The 19,135-nt window shown below is 39.4% G+C and overlaps 1 protein-coding gene across 1 annotated transcript; it reads left to right on the top strand.

Annotated features, from left to right (window-relative positions):
• The first annotated feature begins 3,482 nt into the window (after positions 1–3,482).
• Positions 3,483–4,325, top strand: LOC126704772 (uncharacterized). Its single transcript, XM_050403783.1, has one exon. The coding sequence runs from the start codon at positions 3,483–3,485 to the stop codon at positions 4,323–4,325; it is 843 nt and encodes a 280-aa protein (XP_050259740.1).
• Positions 4,326–19,135: the final 14,810 nt, after the last annotated feature.

The raw sequence follows: 19,135 nt of genomic DNA, 5'->3' as shown, positions 1-19,135 counted from the left end.
CAGATAATAATTTTTATATTATACATGTTTGGATCCCACTTTTATGAACAATTTTCAAAATACTAAAAACAAAAATAATTGTTTCGAAGACCATTTATATTTTTGAGATTTAAAAAAATATATTTACAAAAAGTAACATGTAGAATCTGTAGATTTTTGTGTAGATAATGATGATGGAATAGAGTTCATCATATACTTTTTTTTAATGATATTTTTCAAATTTGAATAAATATGTAGAGTCCATTGTTTTTAATGTATTTGCAACTATGTCATTAAAAACATTTTCTGTATTTTGAAAACACCCCCTTAGGGGTTGTTTGGTAAGAGTATTTAAATATAGTTTTTTGTTTTGCAATTCATAAAATGGTGGTCTCACACTTAAATTTATTGTTTGACTAATATTTTCTAAATAGAGTTTTCAAAAAACTGTATCCTATTTTCCTTATTTGAAACACGATTTTGAAAACATCTTAGGGTGTGTTTTCAAGATATAGAAAATGTTTTTAATGACATAGTTGTAAATAAATTGAAAATAGTGGACCCACATATTTGTCCAAACTCTTTTATCTCTTAAATTTAGGAGTTTATCTTTATCACAAAAAGAATACTCACACTTCAAATTTGAAACTTATCATTAAAAAAAAAAAATTATATATGATGAGTTCTATTCCCTTATCATTATCCATAAAAAATAAAAAAATAAAAAAGTAATTTAAAAATTAATCTATAGATTTTACACGTTACTTTTTGTAAATATTTTTTTTTAAATCTCAAAAATATAAATGGTCTCCTAAGAAATTATTTTACTCTAGAAATGCTACCTCTGATTTTGGAGAAACATGTGTTTGTGGAAGGATACTAATGGCGGCAAAAATCTTACAAGGATGCAAACCTACATCTCACCAATACCTCGTACTTGTTTATTTCAAGCTTTACAGTACACAACTCAAACTTAATTGACAATCACAGTAAAGCATTTGTAATTATGTTCTATGTTTTAGGATGTTAATATTGTGTGAGAATGAAACTTGTGTATTTATTTTAATTAGATTTTCAAAAGATATAGTAAATATATTCCTTTGTATTCATGTTGTTTTGTTTTGGTTAGCACGGAGCCTGCGGAGGTAGAAGCTTGTAAATTCTTTAAAAAGTTATAATTGTTGGGATCACCCTTATACAAATACCTCTACTAATTTTTTTTTTCAAAATTCATGCCCCCTAATGTGGCTTCATCACTGCGGTCAACTCCATTCCTGTAAAAGCAACAACATATTCTGTTAATACAGCTTTTAATGTAATATACTCATTATCTTTCTGGATTTAGGGAAAATAGTATTTTTAATTTTTCTTTGATATACTTCTATATTTTTCTATCTTCATGCTCATTGAAAGTTACTAATATCCCGAGGCATGCTATTTCCAACACAATATTGGGATTTCTGCTTAGATTACCTTTGAAGATCTTTTATAAAAAGTGTTACGCCCTGGGGAGATGAGAAACAATAGATCTTATGATATGATGACATCTAATGTAAGCTGGACGAAACAAAGAAGCTCCTCTTTGTACATCTATGGTTTGTCCGAATGAAACTGCACCAACAGTGCAACTAAGAAAAACCAAAGAAAACATGGACTCTAAGCTAATCAAACCAATCTGACATAATAAATGAAATTTTCTGAGGAGTTTCAATTAATCTTTTTGTATCTAAACAACCCCAATAGGGTTAAAACAATCGGCTGAGAACCACGCTATCTGAAGCGTAAGCCATTAGTTTGAATATATTATTCCCATCCCCTTGGAACCAAAAACACAATAAAAAAAAAAAAAAAAAAAAATCCATGAAGAGCCATCTGTTGTATGTACTATATAGTAGCCAATATTGTTGGGATAAAATTAAAGATATAGCAAAACAGTTGTGAAAATTATAACATGATGTTCCACAGTTGCTAGGAAAGTTGAGTAATTAAAGAACCTTCTAAATGATTAAGTAGGAGAACATGCAATAATGTTTAAATCAGAATCTATGAAAATAGCTGTCCTAGAAATGCGTATAACAATATGGTGGGTGAAATGGAAATGCATAGATTATCCCTCCTTGTCACATGATTCATTGGGATGATCTATGCATTTAGGAACTGGGTTCATGTTTCCCTTCAAATTAATCACAACAAACAAGCCTTTTTTTTTTTTTTTTTTTACAAATTTTTAATTTGAAAACCATATTCTGAGAGAGAGAGTTAAAGGTTGATTTGGTTGTTATAATTATTGTGCATTTAATTACTTTATAACCATATTTATACGAAATTCATCATGCGCTTTGCGTGTGCAATAATGCTTTATTTATTTATTTTTTTGTTTAGTGTTATAATGTTTAAAAGTGATATATAACTAACCCTTTGTATTTTTTTTTTTTTTTTTTAAGAAAGAGATAAAGTAACATAGAATAATATTTAAAAATGAGATAGAGATAGTGTCCTAAGTTTTAGGCTGAATGGAGAAAATAAAGGAAAAAGTCTAAAACTAAAGAACAGTAAATTACTCTTTTAGCCAATTTGTGTTTATTAATTTAAAATTATTTAACTAAAATATAGAGATATTTTAGAGCATTTAATAATGTGTGTAAGGGTATTTTAGTAAACAACTATTGAAATATAAACCGGAAATCCTGTTGTTAGAAGTATAGATAGATAGATAGATGATTTTTTATATCCAATTGTCCATTAAATTATAATTCTTGAAAATAAAATTTTAATATGCAATATGGATAATACTTTTTGTGTTATCTAGAAATGTGATTTAGATTTGAAAGAACCAAAATAAATAGTAAGTTAGTGTGTGATGGGAGTGACGAGAATGCATTACCTTGACGAAGTCAACACTAATGACGAGGTCATCCCTAGCGACGAGGAAATCAGCCATCACTGACGAGGGAAGGAAAGTCATTCAATGATGCCAGCCAGTAGCCTGAGCAGTTACAAAACCAGCAAAACAGACCGTTGGGAGCCTATTAAAAGCCCCATTATTGGGCTGGAGGCGTTACTAAGAAAGGCATTAACACTCCAATGGCTAACAACCAAAATCACATATATAAAGCCCTTGCATTGGCAGCACAAGGTACAGATACTGATATTCTATAAAAATACCTATTACTTTTCTAGTCCATTCATTCCCATTTGGCAAATTTCTTTTCTGTTCTAACTTTGGCATCGGAGGCGTTGTAACAGGCACCACACCGGTGACCCTTTTAAAGGATACATTGGTGCTGACGGGGAGTTCCATCTGCCCATTTCGACTGACGAATTCACACTTCATCAGTTTGGCGCCGTTTGTGGGAACAACATTCTCAGATTCATATATGAAAGCGTAGTTTCCATCAACCCTCTACATTCAGATGGAATCCAACCCAGATTCAGCAGCCTTGGCCCAGCAAGTTCAAGCCCTTGCAGCCACCATTGAAGAACTCACCAAACAAAACCAGGAAATGAAGATACAACTCCAGCAGGTTCAACAGGCTCAACAGGAAGAAAACCGGTCCAAGGGTAACCTGGAAGGAGAAGGGGATAGCCACAAGAGAGGTACCCCTCAGAGGCCAACTACTCCGGACGAGCAAAACTCAGATCTCCTTCGAGAAATGAGGAAGGAAATGGACGAACTGAGGAGCGCCATTAAGGAGAAGACGGATCGAAGCGTAGACAGAATGGTAAAGGCTATGGACTCGCCTTTCACTGCGGCGGTACTTGAATGCCCTGTACCATCAAAGTTTCGCTTACCTCAACTTGAGCCGTTCGATGGACTCAGAGACCCTCAGGACCATCTTAATACCTTTAAGACTACTCTAGGTCTTCAACAACCACCTGACGAGATATTGTGTCGTTCCTTTCCTACCACTCTCAAAGGAGCTGCAAGAGAATGGTTCACGAAGTTGCCAACCTCGTCCGTAGACAACTTCGAGCAATTAAGTAACGCTTTCTTGTGCCATTTCATAGAGGGGCAACGACCAAAGAGGCCGGCAGACTACTTACTCACCATTAGACAGGGAGAAAAAGAAACCCTAAGGTCATATGTCAAACGCTTCACCCGGGAGACTCTGGAGGTGGACGAAGCCGATGACAAGGTGCAGCTAACGACCTTCAAAGCAGGACTGAGGTCCAGAGATCTTGTGGCCTCCCTCACAAAGAACCCGCCAAAGACGATGGCAGAAATGCTCCTGAAAGCACAGAAGTACATGAACGCTGAAGACGCTTTAGAGGCCATAAAGGATGCAGAGAAGCCAGGAGACAGGGCAAAGAAAGAAGACGACCGTAGGGGGCAAAAGAGAGAGTGACCAGACCGTCAGAACAATGACGGGAATAGGAGGAAGGATGATAAAATTCCTCGGATGGTAAGATTTACTCCTTTAGTTATGCCTGTTGACAAAATTTTCACACAGATCAAGGACGAGCATTACCTCAAATGGCCAAGACCATTGCACTCATCCCCCAATGTCCGCGACAAGAACAAGTACTGCCGTTTCCACAAAGATCACGACCACAACACGGAAGACTACAGAGACCTAAAGGAGTAGATAGAGGAGTTGATACGTAAAGGGAAGTTACAGAAATATGTGAAGAAGGGAGAATATAGTAAATTCAGGGACGATAATAAAGGCCAGCATGAATCCTTTTCCCGGGACGACGACCGTCCGTCCCAACCTCCGCACAAAGTGATCGGGGAGATAAAGACGATTACAGGGGGGCCATTCTTGGGAGGATCGTTTAAATCACTCAATAAGGCATACCAGAGGCAGGTAAACAGTGTCCACACCGTACCCCCGTCTAAGCATAGACGAACATACTAGGACATGTCCTTTGGTGAAGGAGACGCCATGGGAGTGAAACAGCCCCACAATGATCCCTTGGTCATAATGCTGAATATAGAAGGGTTCGATACCAAGAGGATCCTCATCGACAATGGCAGCTCCGCAGACATCATCTACCTCCCAGCCTTTTAGCAGCTGAGACTAGATCCGAGAAGACTGCGCCCTTTTGACTCTCCACTCGTTAGCTTCAGCGGAGACAGGGTCTACCCCAAGGGCATAGTGACACTAACGGTGATGGCCGGGACCTACCCAGTGCAGTTGACCCGTCAAGTAGACTTCTTAGTGGTAGATTGCCCCTCATCCTACAATGTCATCATTGGGAGGCCCACGCTTAACAAGTGGAAGGCGGCGACATCAACCTACTGTTTGAAGGTAAAATTCCCAACAAATAATGGCGTCGGTGAAGTGAAAGGAGATCAAGTCCTGGCAAGAGAATGCTATCAAGCCGTCCTGGCTGCAAAGGAGAACCACACATGGATGATTGAAGAAAAGGAAGAAGACAGGATAGAGGCCCTGGAAACAGTGGAATTGGTAGAAGGAGAAGCGAACAAGACGACCAAGATAGGAACGACGTTAAGCCCCGAGATGAGAACAAGACTCATAAGATTCCTTAAAGAGAATCTAGATGTCTTCGCATGGAGGCACGAGGACATGCCGGGCATAACCCCAGAAGTCATCCAGCATAAGTTGAATGTGAACCCAGAACGGAAACCCGTCCAGCAAAGACGAAGAACCTTCGCCCTAGAACGAGAACAGGCAGTTGCAGAGGAAGTTACCAAACTCCTGACGGCAGGGTTCATCCGGGAGGTGTACTATCCTGAATGGCTCGCGAACGTCGTCCTAGTCAAGAAAGCAAACGGGAAATGGAGGATGTGTGTAGACTTCACCGACCTGAACAAGGCATGCCCAAAGGACAGCTTCCCTCTACCGAGAATAGACCAGCTCGTGGACTCCACAGTCGGGCACAAGTTACTGACGCTCATGAACGCCTTATCAGGGTACAACCAGATAAAGATGGCTGAGGAAGACCAGGAGAAGACCGCTTTCATCACAAATCAAGGACTCTACTGTTACAAGGTAATGCCTTTTGGACTGAAGAATGCTGGGGCTACGTATCAGAGGTTGGTGAACAAAATGTTCAGCCAACAGATTGGCAGGAACATGGAAGTGTACGTGGACGATATGCTCGTCAAGAGTAAGGAAGAGCTCACACATCTGGACGACCTGAAAGAGACGTTTGCAACCCTCAAAACACACCAGATGAGGTTGAATCCAAGTAAGTGTGTTTTTGGGGTAGCTTCTGGAAAATTCTTGGGATTCATGGTGTCCCAAAGAGGAATAGAAGCAAACCAAAAGAAAGTGAGAGCCATCATCGACATGACGTCACCCAAGACCGTCAAGGAAGTTCAAAAACTCACAGGAAGGATAGTAGCTTTAAACAGGTTCGTCTCTAGGGCTATAGACAAATGCTTGCCCTTTTTCAAGACCTTGAAGCAGGCTTTCGCCTGGACCGACGAATGTGAAGCTGCGTTCCAGGAACTAAAGCGTTACCTGAGCAGTCCGCCCCTCTTAAGCCCGTCCAAAGAAGGGGAAGACCTATACTTATACTTGGCAGTGTCAGCCTCGGCAGTAAGTGCAACCCTGATCAGATAAGAGGGCACGAAGCAGCTCCCAGTTTACTACGTCAGCCAAGCCTTCCAAGGGGCTGAGTCCAGGTACCCAAGGATCGAAAAGATCGCGTTTGCGTTAGTAGTAGCCTCGCGCAAGCTAAGGCAGTACTTTCAAGCAAACCCCATCCTTATAATGACGGACCAACCGATCAAGAAATCAATGAACAAGCCTGAGGCAGCCGAAAGAATGGTCCAATGGGCGATTGAACTTAGTCAATTTGACATCGAGTACCATCCCAGAACGACGATCAAGGCGCAAGCTCTGGCGGACTTCATTGCAGAGTTCACTCTTCCGGACGAAGACAGGATTACCGACGAGGTAGATAGATGGACAATACAAACTGATGGTTCGTCAGCCTAAAGGAAGGGGGGAGTAGGGGTCGTCATAACCACCCCTAACGGAGAAGTGCTGAAATATGGGGTCCAACTAAAATTTCCAGCTACCAACAACGAAGCTGAATACGAGGGGATACTGATGGGATTGAGGCTTGGAAAGACACTTGGAGCTAAGAACCTGTTAATCCAAAATGATTCAAAACTAGTAATCGGGCAGATTAGAGGGGAGTACGAAGCAAAGGAAGAAAGAATGCAGAAGTACCTCAGGCTGACGAAACATTTAACTTGGGAATTCGATACAGTGCAGTTCGTACAAATCCCAAGAAGCCAGAATATGGGGGCAGACGAAGTCTTGAAGCTAGCGTCATCAAAAAAAGAGGAGAGTAGCATGGATTTGACGATGGAAATCCAGAAACACCCCAGCATTGAAGAGGTCTCGACATTTACCATCCAGAGCACAAACAGCTGGATGACACCCATAATGTCCTTCCTCCAGGACGGGTACCTCCCTCAGAACACAGAAGAAGCTAAGAAGGTCAGGAAGAGGGCAGCCAGGTTCACGATCCTTAATGACGCCTTATACAAGAGAGGCTTCTCCATGCCTTATTTGAAGTGTGTCGATGAAGAAGAAGCTAGATACATACTGGAAGAAATCCATGGGGGAGTTTGCGGTGACCACGCTGGTCCCAGATCATTGGTGAACAAGGTGATACGGACAGGATATTTTTGGCCAACTATGCAGGTGGACGCTGTTGAGATCGTCAAGAGGTGCGACAAGTGCCAGCGATACGGGAACGTGCAACGGCTTCCAACGGAGAAACTGACGACCATATCCTCCCAGTGGCCATTTGCACAATGGGGGATCGACATCGTCGGCCCACTACCCCAAGGTAAAGGTCAGGTAAAATTCCTACTTGTTGCTATTGATTACTTCACAAAATGGGTTGAAGTAGAGGCCCTAGCAACGATCACCGAAGCAAGAATACAGAGCTTTGCGTGGAAGAATATAATATGCAGGTTCGGGATTCCCTCAACGATCATATCAGATAATGGGAGGCAGTTCGACAGCCAAGGGTTCAAAGACTTTTGTTCAAACCTTGGGATCAAGAATCAGTTCTCGTCCCTGGGACATCCCCAGGCAAACGGACAGACGGAAGTGACGAATCAAACGCTGCTCAAGATTATCAAAACCAAGCTGGACGACGCGAAGGGTGCCTGGTCAGAAGAATTACCTAATGTCCTGTGGGCTTACAGAACCACAACAAGAACCCCAACAGGAGAGACCCCCTTCAGGCTTCCTATGGCACGGAAGCAGTAATCCCAGTCGAAGTGGGAGTAGCAAGCGTCAGACGAGGGACATTCAACCTAGGTTGCAATGACGATGAACTGCAACTCAACCTGGACTGTCTGGACGAAGTAAGAGACAACGCATCTAGCAAGATGACAAAGTACCAGCTGAAGATGGCCGAATACTACAATAAGAGGGTTAAACTCAGACGATTGGACATAGGAGACCTCGTCCTGCGCAAGACCACCGCAACAACCAAAGATCCTACCCATGGAAAGCTGGGTCCCACATGGGAAGGGCCTTACCGAGTTACTCACTACTCAAGGCAAGACAGTTATCACCTGGAGACCATGGACGGACAAAAGCTCCCCCGACCATGGAACATCGAGCATTTAAAAAAGTACCACAAGTAGATGTAACAAACGGACATGTTCATTCTTGAAGTCAATAAAAGAATCATTCATCTAATGAATTATTCCTCTGATATCTTTGTGTAGGCAGGTCTAGACAATCTTAAGGCATAAAAAAGCTAAGTAACAAGATTCCGCCTTGACGGATGTAAGTTACTGACGATACCCCCAACAGGTTTAAGGCATAAAAAAAAAAAAGCTAAGTAACAAGATTCTGCCTTGACGGATGTAAGTTACTGGCGGTACCTCCAACGGGCATAAGACATATAAAAACTAAGTGATAAAATTCCGTCAAGACAGATGTAAATCACTGACAAAGCCTAAAGTGAAAAGATTCCTTAAATGGATGTAAGTCACCAAAAAAAATGGCTAAGTGATAAGATTCCGCTTTGACGGATGTAAGTCACTAACGAAGCCGTATAAGCAGCAAATATCCCCAGAATAAGCGCAAGTCAAGTAGGAAGGTCCCCCCCCAACGGGAACAAGCTGTTGACGAAGACACAATCCTTAAGCTTGTGCAAATGGAGAAATCCCGCTTGACGGATTCAGGCTACTGACGAATCCACAAGAAAAAGGATAAAGAGAAACAGAAGAGGGACAAGAACCTTGCAACAAATCAAAACAAAACGCAGGCTGTATTCAAGCCCTCCGGAAGGATCGAGAGTGATAAACAAATCACTGACGCAGCTAAGAAATTTATGCTAAGTACAAGGTATAGACGAACTTAAACATCACAAGCACAAGCATAGTCATAAAAATGGGTAAGTACAAAATCATAAAACCAATTAAAACCCAAAAACAGCGGGCAATTATCCTTGTTCTTCCTATAGACCCATAAAATACAGGGCCAAGAAACATTGTTCTCAAAATAGATAAAAAAAAATATAAAATAAATACCACCAAAAAGCCCAAAACAGAAAGGGCATACATAACAAATAAATTTTCATAAGTATCAGGTTCGGGTGTCGGTAGGAGTGTCAATAAGGAGATCGTCAGCAGCAGGAGCGTCACCAGCAGCAGGAGCGTCACCTTCAGGGGTCGATGACTGAGCAGCCTTGTCAGCCGCCATCTCTTGATCTACCACTTCTAGATCTAGGCTCGGCAGATCAACACCCCAGTAGGATGCTTGACGAGGTACCTACGCAGGAGCTCGAAGCCTTTGAAGTACCAACTAAAGAGCACTGTGGAGTACTCCTCGGTTTGTTGGAAGGCTTCGACGGACCTAGCAGCGATCGTCTTTAGCTTTTCTTTTGCCACCTGTAGCTGGTCGTCCTTCTCCAGGTTCAGCTGACGCTCGACCCTAAGATCGGCATTCAAGGCCTTAACCTTCTCCTTCGAAGCAGTAGCCTCGTCCATCGACTCTATAAGATCCTTCTTCAGCGTGGAGTTCTCCTTCTCCAAGGCCTCCATCCTGGACGCCAAAAAAGCCACCTTAGCCTCTTGAGTAAGACACTTAGAAGCAAGGTGAAGGCTCTCCCCCAACACCTGACAAGGTAAATTAAGTTCGTCAGTAAAAAAAAAAAAAAAAGTGGGGAAATTTATGTGAAAGGAGACCAAGGAAAATGCAGAAGTGGTTTTACTTGCACGATCTTATGTACATGCTGGCTCGCAACCACGTTGAGAGGCACTTCAGAAAAGACCTTAAGGTCCTCAACCTTTACAACATCATGTGCCCGCTCCACGGCCACACCCTCATCGTCCCAAACAGACGAACCCACTTTCTCCTTCTCTTTCTCCTTAGCCGACAATCGCTTCCTTTTGGATGAAGGGGTGGGGATCTCCTCAACTGAAGTAGCCGGTGAAGCCACCCATAGGCTCTCAACTCCCGAAACGATAGGAGTGGAGTCTGTAGAAGGGAGGACGGACAGACCCTTCCTCGTGATGCGAACCCCCTTCTTGCCAATATTCGCCAAAGGTTTGTCCTTCTTGGACCTCATCTTAGCGTACATATCTTTGTTGAACCTGGTCGTCATCTCTAAAAAAAAAAAAAAAAAAAAAAAAGAGAAAAACTAAGAAATCCAAAGTACACACGTGAAGATCAATACTGACGAGGTAAACACTTACTCTTCTTCTCCTCAATGTTAATGCTACGCAAGACGTAAGGAGATGGGTCTGTGCCTAAACAGTAGAAAGCAAGCGTCCGTGGGTCAACGAGGTCGTCCCAACTCTCAATCGACTTGGCGTATTCTATCGCCTTCTCAATACGACCTTGGTACTTGCTCTTCAGTTTGGGGCGTCTTTTAACTACAACAAAAAATGAACAAGGGATTAAGGACGATGATATATGCAAGATGAAGAGTAACAGATGAGGAGAAACATTGACGCACCTAAGTTTGGGGTTCCCCACCGACGAAGTAACCTTGGGATATCACCCCAAGCCTCGCTAGAAGGGGTCTTAAAATCGTCCCCGGACACGAAAAAGAAACGTGACTTCTAGTACCTGAATGACGAGGCTAAACCCTTAATGATTCTAGTCCTCCTCGTCTTAGGGACTAGTTCATAATACCCATACTCTTTCGATTCCTTTAAGCGGTAAAGGTGGACGAGCTCACTCACTTTGATCATATCCTCGTTGGCAGCAAACCATATTTCCATACAGTTGATCACTATCCTCCATGAATTAGGCATGAGTTGCTCGGGGACAATACCAAAATAACCCAAGAGCTCCATCACCAAAGGATGGACGGGTAGCCTAAGCCCAGAAGTGAAAAAAGCCTCGTAGAAGCATACTTCACCAGGAAAGAAGTGGCAGGCCTGATCCTCAGGACCAGGCCGACGAACGCGAACTCGCGCAGGAAACTGAAACCTATCCTTGAACTTAGCCACGGTGTCAGCATCCAGCCCACACTCTTCGTTAAGGGCATAAAAAGCCCTAACCTGACGAGGGATGGAGACGGCCGTATCGCCCTCAACCGAGCCTTCGCTAGACGACAACCCAGTGTCTAGTTCGCTGGATCTCACCTTTGACATCCTTCTCGTTTCTCCCTTAAACCAAGCTAGTGATTGGCCTAAAATTGGAGATAGTTCCCCTAAAACTACACTCAACCCACAACCTTCAAAAATATAGTCCCCAACCAAAGGGAAAAAGTCACCGGAAACACCCAAAGCCGCCTCTAAGCGAGCAAAAAAGAAAGAGACTGAGGGGCAAGCTACCCAAACCTCAGAAGAACTAACCATGAAAAGGGTACACAATCTTAAAAACCCAAATATCAAACACAAAAACAACAAAAGCAAAAGACAAAGGAAAAATCAGGAACTGATAAGAAGACCGTTAAGAAAAAGGATCAGAAGGAGAATAAACGAGTAGCGTACCTTGAAGAGCGAAGCGGTCGAAGCCAGAAAAATTCAGAAAGAAGCGTCGCCGGAGCAAGGTCGGAGTCACTAGAGCAAGGTCGGAGTTGCTGGAGCAGAATCGGAGTAATCGCAGAAATAAGCAAGAAAGATAACACTTAGAGCAAAAATCAAAGTAAAGGAAAAAGAAAAGTTTTGAAACCAAAAATCCAAGGAAACTGAAAAGTAGCGGGAAACCTAAGGGTCATGCCATCAACACCTTCAATCAGCACGTACCACGTGGCCACGTTGCGTACTGCGCTACCATCATGCATTAAATTCGGAGCAGAACCCCAAGCATCACAGACAACTCAGGAAAAACCTTTTACCTTCTGTGGCCCTCATGACACGTCACTGACGACCACATAACCTGGGGGGCAACTGATGGGAGTGACGAGAATGCATTACCTTGACGAAGTCAACACTAATGACGAGGTCATCCCTAGCGACGAGGAAATCAGCCATCACTGACGAGGGAAGGAAAGTCATTCAATGATGCCAGCCAGTAGCTTGAGCAGTTACGAAACTAGCAAAACAGACTGTTGGGACCTATTAAGAGCCCCATTATTGGGCTGGAGGCGTTACTAAGAAAGGCATTAACACTCCAACGGCTAACAACCAAAATCACATATATAAATCCCTTGCATTGGCAGCACAAGGTACAGATACTGATATTCTAAGAAAATACCTATTACTTTTCTAGTCCATTCATTCCCATTTGGCGAATTGCTTTTCTGTTCTAACTTTGGCAGCGGAAGCATTGTGACAGGCACCACACCGGTGACCCTTTTAAAGGATACATTGGTACTGACGGGGAGTTCCATCTGCCCATTTCGACTGACGAATTCACACTTCATCAGTGTGCATTACACCAAGGCATGGGAGACTGTCTATGTGGTTGGATTTGGACCCTACATGTGGAGTGGCTGTGAGCAAATGAAGGAAAATCGTTGGCTACAAAGTTCTATCCTTAGCTCGTGCCAAAGGCATGATTGTCTTGGGAAGGAAGTAAGATATGCATTTGACATGGTACTCAAGTACTCACAAAAGGGAGATGGTGACCTTCTAGGGTCAACAACTATAGAAACATCCCTTATTGGCTGAGTGCATGTTGGACCACTTCAGGGACATATGTATCACCTACAATACTTCAGATGTCCCTCTCATTGCTTAAGGGTTATTCCCCAGGCAGTGGCAAGGTCACCTATCTTTCTCTCCTCCATGCATATGCATGAATATACTTAAAAGATATACATTAAGATGCATAGTATAATTCTTACATTATAATTTATATATTATTAATAGTCATCCTTATTATTTTTTTTAACTCTTTAAAAAGTTTTGTAAGAATATTATTAGATAGAAAATGTAAATTGTCAATTTAATTTAATTTTTTTTTTATATATTCTATTCATTAATTCTAGACTCTTTGGTTTTTGTATGCCATAACTCACTTAGATGGATATTTATGATGTGGTCCCACATTTGACTCCAAAATTAAGAAATGAAATTCTCCCTAAAAATAAATAATTTAGGACATATGTCATAAAATTGGACCTCAATTGTAGAATCTAATTGGATTTTCTCTAAGTTTTAACTCTCTCTCTCTCTCTCTCTCTATATATATATATATATATATATTAGTGTGTAACCTCATACATATGCATGAGTACAATTATAAACAAACACAGTTACACGATTCAAATTATACATTTTTTTATAGAAGAAATTTCTAAAATATATATGGTATTAGCTTACAGCTTTTTTAAACCATAAATTTCTAAAATATATAATGGTTTCTCATTATACAAACACACACACACCCAAGATTTAAAAGTTAATTGGATTTAGTCTCTTCGGTTTTTGCATCAAATAATTCACTTGCTACAAAAATTAAAAAATTAGACAAGCACATAGCATAAAATTGGACTCTAATTGAAATTCAATTTACTCTTCGTTTGTTTCGTTAGAAAACTTTGTATAAAGATAGTTTTTCAATGTTTGGTAGCATAAAAAAGAGGAGTCAAAGGAAAACTATTTTTGGTCAACATAAAAAGTATGGCTTATTTTTAGAAATTGTTTTCCATTAAATTTTTTTGGAAAACAACTCTATCTCATAGCAAGCTAAATAAGGGAAGTTAGGAGGTTATTTTTCAACTCATTTAAAATTGCTACCAAACATTGGAAAATGAGATAGTTTTATAGAAAATGCTTTTTGAAAAATAACTCATTTTCTTGAAAACATCGTTGTTGAAACAAGTAGAGCGTTAGAATCTAACTGGACTCTCTCTCAAAAAATTTAGAATTAATTGAATTTGAACTCTTTTATTTTTACACTTAATAATTCACTTGACACAAAAATTAAAACTTAAATAGAATACATGAAATCTAATTGGATTTTAATATATATATATATATATATATATTATATTGAAAATATGTAATCAAAGTAAAACCAGCCAAGAAGGTTGTAGCAGCAAGTATATTAAACATAAAGCTGAAAGTAGTTATTATTGAAAATAGACAACAGTACTTACAGCAATAGTAGTTACAAGATTTCAACAAGTACAAGGCTTGAAACTAGTTTTAGTTACAAGATTTGTAGGAAATTAGTAGAGGAAATTCTAGAGGAAAATCCTAAGCTCAAAGGAACTCTCCTGAAGGAATTCTATAAAGAAAATTCTGAAAGAAAATTCTGAGTTTCTTCATAAGGGACATCCCCCCTTATATAGGCAGAAAAAGCATAATGAACAATAAACGTGAACAGTAACAGTGAACAGTAAAAGTGAATAGTAGCAGTGAACAGTAACTTTTCACCTTTTAACTCAAGACAGCAGGAGCAAAGTCCAGAACTTTAGTTCAAAGAACTAATCTTCACTATTTTGGCATTTTGTGCCGAAAGTAACAATGTGACCATAATCATTAGGAATCCATTTTATCAAAAGTAGCATCTTCTGTGGGGGAAAGCAGCACAATAATCAGAACTTCACTAGGAAAATATTGTAGCATTTTGGCCATTGTGCAGGCCAGACAAATATGAGAATCAATCTTCCTCTAAATCAAGAGTTTCTTTTTCATCATGACCAAACAATTCCTAATTGTAGGGGTAATATGGGTTATTTGCAACAGATGCTTTTGAAGACAATTCATCTTCTAAATCATGATTATCAACAGCTTCTTCCTCCTTCCATTTCAGCTTGAGGAGGGCATACAGAGCATCAAGGTCCTTGCAAATGTCATCAAGAGGAGAACTTTTCTTTTTGGGCTTAGTAAAGGGCTTAATATGTTTAACAGATGAAGTAGCAGGGGCATTGGCCAGTTCAGCTGTTTGTATCGTGGAATGACTTAATCAGTATTAGGGGCATCAGTTGGGTAGCCGTCATAAGGGTCCCATGGAGGATCATCATTACATTCATGTTCATGATAAATAGCGTACTGGTTGCAGAATCCGCAATATAGAAGCGGCTCATACTCCAGAATTTTTCCTGGGATGATGAAGCTTCTTAGATTACAATGTTCTGCAAACTGTATACGAGAAATGACAATAGCATAAGGTTTGGGACCAAAAACAAAAATTCTTTCTGTGATTCCTATGAAATGATCATTTTTCCATAGATTCTAAACAACATCAATAATTTGATTTATTAAAATAATTTCTCCAGCATTCTGCAAGAGCATAGGGATCTCTGAAGGATAAATGAGAATCTCCTTCATGCCATTGTCCTTGGTAAGTGTATCCATTAATGAGAACTAGATGTTTTGAGGGCTGGACATTCATCTAGTTATCTTTCTCCCATTTTGGCAAGGTGCTTCAGCATCTGATGGAAACAAAGGGACTATCAAATTTTTTAACAACCATCTGGATAATTTGCGGGAGCTAACTGGCTTGATCATGACTTGTTAATTTTATGAGTCTAATAAAGCCATACTCAAACATTTGGGACAACCAATTAGGATCACTGTCATCATTGTCTGAACCATCTTCATAATTGACCAGAAGGCCAAGAAAGGGATGCTTCTTTTCATACACTTTGAGACTGCTCCCAAAGTGTTCTTCCCAATCAGCTTGTTTTTAGATGTCACTAAGATCATTCGAATTAGCAGGATCAGGGAAAGCGGTTGTAATAAGTATCTTGAAATATTCGTACCAGAGATCAAAAGATCTGAACATAGCCTTGATTTCATAAATACAAAATTGTACTTCAGTTGGCAAGTTAGCAATAACACTTCTCAATAGAGAGTGGGTCTTAAGACTCAATCTAGCATAACCAGTACCCATTATAGTCGTTTTATCCTTTGAATGGATATCCTCTTTGCCAAAGAGTTGACTTATACAGGCTTCTTTAATGGAAATATTATTGACCAAGTGAATTTCAAGTGCTTGAAGGGTTTTTTGGAAAAGGGTGTGGTGTTTTAGAGTAAAAGCAACATGGAGGTTGTCAAGGATAACTTTAATAGAATTTGGCAATTCCGTATAGGTTCCATTGTGGAATTGTAAATTTCTGGACAAAACTTCCTGCAAAGCAATAACCATGTCACTACTGGAATATGTCACCTCTGCCGGGACAAATTCCTGAAGGGATTTTGATCCTTTCGATTTAACCCTAGAGGATACGCCTTCATGCATTACAAAAGGAAATTCTGTTGAACTCCTTTTGTCTTGAGAATAGCCCTGTGCAGGTGCTTTTCCCTTGTTCTTCCTTTCTGCCAAGGAAGTCATATTATTCCACTTACTAGTGGTATTTAGATTATCAATATGCTCCTTTTTCCTGCCAAAAGGTATCAAGGTAAACATCATTTATCAAATTTTTTTGAAATTATAAAGTTCTAACCATCCGAAGTTGACAAAAAGTGGTAAACAAATTGAATTTTCTCTCTATATAATTTGAAATTTTCTTTGTATATTTTATTTGACTTGCATTTTCTTACCTTTGACCAATACGCAATCTCATCTATATATATATATATATATATATATATATAAAACCGAAACTTTTGAAGCTTCCACAATTTTCCACGTCAGCACAATATTAAAAAAAAAAATCATAAACCAAAAAAAAAAAAACTTTTCTAAAACCCAAAAAAATACTTAAACGCAAAATCAGAGGAGCCCTAAGCCCCTAACACACTTTACCTTCTCCATCCTCCAAAACGCAGACCACACTCTGCTGTCCCCCCACACAGCTCCACCTTCTCCGGCATCCACCCTTCTCCAGTTCTATATTTGTCGGCCCCACCGTTTGATTATCTCTTCAGCCCTCAAGTATACTCATCCAAAACCTTCTTCTCTCTAACCACTTCACCCCTTCCTAACGCAGACCTCTAGGTTTTATCCTTTGGGTTTCAAAATCTAGGTTTAATCCTCTCTATCATTCTCTCTAAGGTATTTAGCCCAAACTGCCGACTCTTCCAAAGAAGGTAACTCTTTTCTCTCTTTCCGATTAAATCCATTAGTACGAATCACATCAGATATCTGTGAAACGTTTTAACTTTTATTTATTTTTACTAATTCGTTAATGTTTGAATTGCTTTCACTTTGATTATTGTTTATTGTTGATTTCAATTAATTTACACCTAAGGATTTGTTAATTTAATTTTTGTTTTAAATTGATTTCTTTCTCTGATTTCGTAGCTGATAGATCATGTTCTTCTTCATCTTTCTCCTCCAACCCAGGTTAGTTAACTTTCCTAGAATCAAAATAGTTTCACTTTTCATAGGCACACACCATCTGCTTGATATAAAGCTTTCAAAGTATTTTCACGATCAGACAAACTTAACCAAATTGAGCATCTGTTTGGGTGTTGAGGAAAAAAACAATAATGAAGCAAAAGTAAATGGAAGCACAATCAATTGTGAAGGTTCCTTTTAGATACCTTTGTGAATTGTGAATTTTGCTTTGTTAATTTGCCAATTGTGAATTACTTTATGTTATTTCTACTATGATTTTTCTATGGTATTCTATTTTATTTCACTTTTGTTGCAGGTGCTTGCATTTTTCTTTTTTCTTTTTTTCATGTTTGTAGTTGAACATGATTAAGGAAGGGTTACATAAGATTCTTTGTACTACAAGACGAGGACAATCAAATATTTACCTTTCCTCTATTATGTATTGTTTCTTGCATATTTATTAATAATATGTTTCTAGAAAGAATTTGAAATTGGAATGTGATTGCATATTTAAGTTTCTTGGTTATCTCAAACTTGGGGGTATTCTTGAGTCTGTTGACTCTGTTTTGTATTTGTAGTTTTAGCTTTGCATCTGTACTGGCTGTCATTCTATTTGATATATGTATTAATAAAATTTTGATATTGTTAATTGTCATAGATGTTTTTTTTACCTCCAAAACAGAGACTCACAGCTAAACCCGATACCCAAACCACCAATCTCCACTTTTGAGAGAAAATGCAACCCCTTCACCTTCCTCCACCGTTCCCCTTCTCCTTTTTCCAAAACAAAGACCCACAGCCAAACCCACTCCCCAAACCACCATTCTCCACCTTTGTGACATGAAATCAATTTTTTTTAATGATTGGGAAGAGCACCAATCTGTCTGTAATCAAAAGAAAAGGAGAATTAAATCGTGCGGATGGTTTCTGATCTTTGTTTTTTCTTTACTTTATAAATAAATATTATATTTTTATAATTAAAAGTGCTATATTTAAACAGGCACAACAATTGTTTCAAATACATGCACAAACGATTACACCAGAAGCACTTGAGAGCGTAAAGGCTGCCCTTGCAAGCAATAAGATTGAGCACAAAGCAGAAACCAAGAAGAGAGTAGTTCCTCACAAAGCTACTGGCCAAGCTTGGGAGGACCCGACACTAGCAAATTGGCCAAAAAGTACAAATTATTTCTCCCTTTTGTTATTCACTATGTGTTGGTACTTAATTTATATGATACTAAGGCCAGATCTGCTGGTTTATAATGGGTGCAAGCTAATATTCATAATTTTCTAACTGATTTTTTTTCACAATTTTTTTTATAAAACTCAATTCCTTCAACTACCAGGTCTTACTCATGTTATCCTTTTATAACATTTGGTCTGATTCTCTTATGATGATATTATGATAGTAACGTGGGAATTTAATAGTAAATTTTTTTGTCTTGATTCTAAGCAAAAAAATAAAGTTACTATGTTTGATTTTTATTTTATATAAATTGACAGGGTTTATGTTCAATTGAACTTGGATCAGTTGAAGGTTTTTTCACTAATTCAGTTTGCTGTGTATGTGCTAT

Source organism: Quercus robur, chromosome 11, assembly GCF_932294415.1.
Source record: "Quercus robur chromosome 11, dhQueRobu3.1, whole genome shotgun sequence".
Taxonomy (NCBI): domain Eukaryota; kingdom Viridiplantae; phylum Streptophyta; class Magnoliopsida; order Fagales; family Fagaceae; genus Quercus; species Quercus robur.
This window is presented reverse-complemented; position numbering and strand designations above follow the sequence as displayed.

Coding starts and splice junctions, on each gene's coding strand:
- LOC126704772 (XM_050403783.1), top strand. CDS start 3,483: ATGAAGATACAACTCCAGCAGGTTCAACAGGCTCAACAGGAAGAAAAC.